This window comes from Diabrotica virgifera, chromosome 2 (assembly GCF_917563875.1).
Source record: "Diabrotica virgifera virgifera chromosome 2, PGI_DIABVI_V3a".
Taxonomy (NCBI): domain Eukaryota; kingdom Metazoa; phylum Arthropoda; class Insecta; order Coleoptera; family Chrysomelidae; genus Diabrotica; species Diabrotica virgifera.
This window is the reverse complement of record NC_065444.1, coordinates 30,297,500-30,304,501: the sequence shown is the minus strand read 5'-3', so window position 1 is coordinate 30,304,501 and position 7,002 is coordinate 30,297,500. Positions and strand designations below refer to the sequence as shown.

General features: G+C 34.2%; 1 protein-coding gene across 3 annotated transcripts in view; it reads right to left on the bottom strand.

The window, feature by feature from the left end:
- Positions 1-473: 473 nt before the first annotated feature.
- LOC114335797 (putative fatty acyl-CoA reductase CG5065) overlaps positions 474-7,002 on the bottom strand; it is a 43,975-nt gene continuing 37,446 nt past the window's right edge. For all 3 annotated transcript variants that reach the window (XM_028286086.2, XM_028286085.2, XM_028286087.2), the window contains exons 8-9: positions 5,890-6,147; positions 474-660 (exon numbers count right to left, since the gene is read on the bottom strand). In XM_028286086.2, the coding sequence (XP_028141887.1) occupies positions 567-660; positions 5,890-6,147 (352 nt within the window). In that variant the 3' untranslated portion in view covers positions 474-566. The remainder of the gene's footprint in view (positions 661-5,889; positions 6,148-7,002) is intronic.

The window sequence follows — 7,002 nt, the reverse complement described above, 5'->3', positions numbered from 1 at the left end:
GGCTGCTTTAATATTTAATTTAAGCAAAAACAATATTTATTTGTCAAATAAACATTTTTTCCTGTTTTCTAATAGCAGTGAAATGTATTTTGAATTAAATAAATTACACACATTCTTCTTTTTATGTCAATAAACTGAATTCAACAAAAATTTTTTGGATACCCTGTATAAATAATTATGTTAATGTTTATATTACTGAATAAAGAAAAAAATTATCTTTCAAATGAGTTGCCACACGACTCCTATTCTCATCTAAAAACATCATCGATGACGTTATCACGCCCAGATGGGTGACGTCACTAGTATGATATATATCCCAAAAAGTCGTAATTTAAAAATAAAATTGACCTGTTTCGGTATTTTTTTCCAAAGTCATCCATTCTCTAGAAAATGAATTTATTCCAACCTTTACGTGCTCACTGTATATGTATAATATGAACCACACAGTATTTTTGGAAAAAAATTAAAGCATCTTAATTGAAATCTTTATTCACCTTTAACATCAATTAGTATTTTATTTATAATTTCTGCTTTATATCTCAAAATATAAGTTACTCTACATTTTTTTATTTTCCAAATAGGCTGAAAGACCATTTATAAAGGAAATACCCAAGTATCACGAAGAATGCAATCTTTACAAATCGGTCCAAAACAAACATTCTGAAAAATAAAAATACAAGTTAAATAAAAATATAAATATAACTGAATATTATGAATATGATTTCCATATGCCATATACAAATTAGAGCGCCTTCAAGAGAAACAGTTATTAAACATACTAGATGGAGAAATAAAGAAAATGCTAGAGAATCCAGGCAAGCAGGAAATAGAAGAAAAATGGCAGATCATACAGACAGCCATCGCGAAAGCAGTGGAAAAGTGTATAGGAACAGTGCATATCAAAAAACGTCAAGAATGGTTAGATGAGAATGTATGAATGCTTTAACAAGGCGAAACAGGCCAAAAGTCATACCCAAAATGCGATCGAAAGTTGCGTGGTTAGAAGAAAACAGGTTAAAAGGATTTGCAGAAAAAGAAATAAAATAGAATAGCTAGAAAAGCAATTAAAAAACATAGATGAAGTCTGCGTAAACACAGAAAGAAGTAAACAATTTCTATCAAGAAGTTAAGAAATCCAGAGAAAATAAAAATAATAATACAAGGTATTGCAGATAGTGATGAGCAAAACAAGAACAAGACCAAGACCAGCCTAGTCTTGGTCTTGGTCTTGTTCTTGCAAGCTTGGTCTTGGTCTTGGTCTTGCAGCTAAAAGGCAGTTTTGGTCTTGGTCTTGGTCTTGCACTAGCCGGTCTTGTTCTTGGTCTTTGTCTTGCTGCAAGAGTCTTGCTGGTCTTGTTTTTTTAGTAGTAATAATTTGAACCAAACAATTTCGAATAGAATGTACATTGAAATAAATATAGATGTGAAGAATGAAACTATATTATTTGCTTTAAAATTTTAACAGAATATAGAATGTAGTTTCAAACGGATACCAATTTTAACGTTATACATTCACCTAATGACCTAATTATTTCTCTCTATATAAAGAGACTAGAGTATATTTTTATAATAGTAATGCTTATCAGTAGGAAAAACCTGCATTTACAACCCTTGTTACAATTGCCGGCCTTCGGTTGTGTCACGTTGTGTTTTGCATGCTGTCGATACCTGCCGCCTGCCTTCAGACCACGTCTTGAGTCTGGATTATTGTTTATTGCCCCTGTATTTTAATAAAATGTTAAAGAAAAAAAGCTTCTTAAAGGTGCCACAAATGGTCGGGGACCTTCAATTCACGGATTTTACGAAAAGGGATAAACGGTTTATAGTTGTTAACAGATAATGATCTGCTCCTTTCACTTGAACACTGTAGTATTTATCCTACGAGGGTCAAATTTAAGAACATAAATTAAATTTTTTTAAGAGAACACAAAATCAAATATTTTTTACTCTATTTAATCATTATTTAATATAATATAATTTTTTTTATAAACTAACTAAAACATACTTTTTAGTAAATACATTCATATTTACCATACCTATTTAAAGACCTAATACTATAACATAATAACTATACCTAATGGGGAGTTATAAACGCTTAATTCTGTAATTTGTTATCTTGCAGTTCTTTAATTTTATTTAAACTACATTGCTCTCGTAACACGAGTTATTCGCACTTTTTAGTTTCACATATTTTTGAATTGAATACCCATTATGACATTTAAAAAGTTGAAAATATTCGGATGTGGGTAGTAAAAACTAGAGTTTAAAACACACTGAAATGATGCGCATGCATTTCAAGTGCGGCACATACTATTTGTAGTACTGGCCCTTTCTGGGGAAAACCTAGATTCTTCCAAATAGTTTTCAACTATGAAATCAGTAAACTTCTTTACACGTTTGTCATCCGGGATTTTCACAAATAATTCAACTTCCAACTTTCGTTGATTGTAAAAAATTAATCCAAAAAATAATTTAAAAATTTCCCAGTATCGGAATTTTTGTCATTATATTCAGAAACTGAACCTAAGCTTTGGATTTTGCGATACCAAGCTTGACACATTACAATCGACAACCAGTTATTTTTTATTCAGGCCACAATGTTTTCACAGCATTGTGAATCCCTTTTCAAAATTTATTATATTTTTTGTATTAATTTTAAATTTAACGACCTACATTTTTCCTCGATTATGTGAAAAAAATTGAAATAAGTGTCAGTATTTTTATTAGAAAAAAAAAGCGAAAACTACTGGTACATAAAAACCGTTTTTAATTGCATTTTTTTTAATGGATTACCCTATCTATAATTAGATTTTTTTGTCTCACAAGTAATTTCAATTGTCCTTGAACTCTCGCCGTTTGAAAACTTGCCTTCTGGACACTTTGAAGGTTGAGAAAATGCAAACCGTTTGACTTAATCAAAACGACTTAAAAATATAACCCAAATATTATGTATTTTAAAAATTCGATATTGTTTAAGGTTTCTTACAATGTCAGTATATATTATTGAACTAAAAAATAAAGTTAAATAATAAAAACCAATTTTTCTTAAAAAAGTGCAAGAGTCTTGCAGGTTGGTCTTGATCTTGCGTGGTCTTGCAAGGTTCGGTCTTGGTCTTGGTCTTGTTCTTGCAAGCTTGGTCTTGGTCTTGGTCTTGCAACCAAAAGGCGGTCATGGTCTTGGTCTTGGTCTTGGTCTTGCTGCAAGACCAAGACCAAGACCGCAAGACCAAGGCCAGTCTCGCTCATCACTAATTGCAGAAATAAAGAAGGTTTACTTCTAAGAGAAAGAACAGAAACATTAAGCAGATAGTCGAAATACTTCTAAGATCTGTCAAATACAAACCAACAAGAGGAAGTACAGGGAAAGAAAATTGTCGAGAAGATGAAGAAGGGACATTCGAGAAACCAACTTTGAATTAAGATAAATAATAAGAGACCTAAAAAATAAGAAAAGAGCAGGAGAAAGTGGTATCCCAGCTGAAGTTTTTAATAAAGACAGCGAAAGACTGAAAGAGAGAATGTTCCACTTTACATTAGCGATGCGTTCAACCAATGTGTCCTTCCTGTCACAACTTAAGGCACCGAAACACTTTCCTTAACCCAGGTCAGAGCAATGAAACTCAGAGTGATAAAAAAGAGAATTAATTGGTACTAGAACTGACTTTCAGGGATATGTTTAGAACAGACGACGTCAAAAGAATCGCTGGAAATTAGCTGCAGGAAGCTCAAGGCAGACAGAACTGGAAGAAATTAGGGAACTCCAAATATAGGGCAAATAATCAGTGACCAATAGAAAGTCACAAAAACCTGGAAGTATTATTTTCAGACCCTACTTGGAACATAAGTAGACATGGAAGATGAAATGAGTGTGAATTACGTAGAAGAGAATGAATTAGAGAATGGAGTAGAAGCTCCAACCGTAGAGGAAGTTCTCGAAGCTATTAAGGCCCAGAAAAACAATAAAGCTCCGGGAGTTGACGAAATACCAGCAGAACTGTATAAGGTAGGTGGCGACCACCTAGCAAGTCACATCCACGCGCTCATCAAAGACATTTGGCAAGAAGAGAAAGTACCCGACGACTGGAAGAAAAGTATAGTATGCCCGATCTATAAAAAAGGAGACAAACTCCAGTTCAAAAAGTACCGTGGAATCTCTCTACCATGTACAGCATATAAAGTCCTCACGTATATTATAAACCAGCGGCTCGAACCACTAGCAGAAAATATTATTGGAGAGTATCAGACGGGCTTCCGACGGGGAAGATTGACACTGGATCAAATATTTGCAGTCAAACAGATCTTGAGCAAATCATAGGAACACGATATTGATGTTCACAACGTGTTTGTAGACTTCAAACGGGCATACGACTCAGTCAAAATGAACAAACTATACTATATATTGGCTGAATTGGTAATAAATACCACATAAGCTAATAAGACTCATTAAGGCCACAATGGATGAAACTCGGGCATGTGTACGAATACAAAACCACCAGACAGACTTTTTCAAAATTTCGCAGGGGCTAAAGCAGGGAGATGGGCTGGCCCCAACATTGTTTAACCTGGCACTGGAGTATGCGGTTAGGCAAATGCAAACTGGACGAGAAAACCTACTGATCAACCGAACGGTTCAATTTGCCGCTTATGCCGATGATATTAATATTATGAGTAGAACATCAACAGTAGCACAGGAAACATACGCAGAGTTAAAAACACAAACAAAAATGCTAGGTCTGGAAATTAACACAGAAAAAAACAAAAATAATGACTCAGACGAGAAGAAATTTAGTCCCACAAAGGATTATACATGAAGATGACATTGAAACGGTTGGAAAGTTTACATACCTGGGAGTAGAAATATATTCCGACGGATCAGAAGATGGAGAAATACGGAAGAGAGTAACGCAGGCAAACAGAGCTTATTTTGCCCTCTCCTATATATTTCGATCTAAAAGCGTCCACCTAAATACAAAGATGAGAATCTATAAAACCTTAATTCGACCAATAAAATGCTATGGCAGTGAAGCTTGGGTCCTGAAAGAAACATCCAAAAACAAACTCGACACATTCAAAAGGAAAGTACTGAGGAGAATACTAGGACCTGTGAGGGAAAACGGAATCTTCAGAAGTCGATACAACAACGAGATTTATCAACTCTATAAGGAAACACCCCTGTCAGACTTCATTAGATTACAAAGATTGCAATGGGCCGGACATGTGATAAGAATGGGAGAGGACAGACTACCAAAAAAAGCACTGAATGCTAGAATGCAGGGAAAGAGACCGGTTGGAAAGCCAAGAAAGCGCTGGGAAGACACAGTAAACAGCGACGCACAAGCCCTTTTAGGACTCCGTGTATGGATAAGAGCAGCCACAGACAAACAAGGGTGGAGCCAAAAAATAAAGGAGGCCAAGGCTCAATTTGGGCTGTAGTGCCGTAGAAGAAGAAGAAGAAATTTAGGTAAAATTGTCACCATTGTTATAGAGCAACAATCTTGACTATCAAAAGACGAAAACTTAAGTACTTGGGACATGTGATGAGAGGGCAAAAATATTTATTATTACAACTTATTATGCAAGACAAAATCCGAGGAAAGCGAAATGTGGGAAGACGAAGAATATCCTGGTTTAAGAACTTAAGGAAATGGTTCGAATACTGTTTAGAGCGGCAGTCAACAGGGTGCGCATTGCCATGATGATTTCCAACGTTCGATAGAAGACGGAACTTAAAGAAGAAGAACAAGCTTGAAGGTAGTTGAAGGTAGTTAGGATAGCTCTGTAATAGTTAATGATTCTCCTTTTGAATATAAAATTGTGAACATCTAGTTATGTAATGGGGCTACCAGACTTCCAGACCTTAAGGTGCCTTAAGCAATGTGGTATACTTACATTTTCATATTTCTTTTAGCCGCTGGAATCATATCATCGGTTTCTTTTAATATATTACGACGCGTGGCTAGAAGGGCTTCGATAAAGTACTTTTTTAAATTAATGTTATCAGCCTTAACGAAATAAGTTTTCAGTTCTCGTTCATTTAATGCTTCCCTTATGGCAAATATCGTTTTTGTTTCAAAATCCCATGCTCGTGTTGTATAGAATTCAAACATTTCAGTTCCTTTGTTTATCCTCATTTGAATATTGTACAAACTAAAATATAAGTAGAGTTTTAATACAGTGAACTCTCCCTTGAACGGACAGTAGTCGTTGAACATAAAGTGTCCGTTAAGGGAGCTGTCAGTTGAAAAAAAATGTAAATTAAAATTTTTAAAAATTAAGTGTGTGTATGTAGACAAGAATAAAAAACCGCTAAACGCCTTAAAAATGAGTGGCGCATATAATATTCCAGCTACAAAAGATCTGATATGAATATTACGTGGCGCGAAAATGTATTTACAATTTGGGGCAAAACAAAATTCTAGTTTTATTTTAAAATATTTTTCCATAATATTTGCTAAATTTGAACTAAGCACGTCACAAAAGAGTAGCTTTGATACAGTTTTAATTTTGACACTCTTTTGTGGCGCGTTTATTTCAAATTTAGCAAATATTATGGAAAAATCTTTTAAAATAAAACTAGAATTTTGTTTTACATCAAAATGAAAATACATTTTCGTGCCACGTAATATTCATATCAGATCTTTTGTAGCTGGGGCGTTTAGCGGTTTTTTATTCTTGTATCAGGAGCTTTTCAAAGTTATTTATAAATTAAATGTATTAAGTTGAATACAATGTTCCTCTATTACTCGTTAAGCTTTATAAATGGTCACCTTTGTTGCATTATCTCCCAAATGATTTGGTGTCGATCGAATGTACACTAGATTTTTTTCTATTCGAAATAGATTAAAAAAAAATATTGAGATGACCGGTAAATGAAGTCGGATTGCCCGTTGCCAGATCAAATTTAGCGTCGTAATCACCACAACTACATAAACCATTTCGGGAATAATCGTTAATTGGATTATACTTTTGTAGCTTAATAACGTCTAAACGGCTTAACCGATT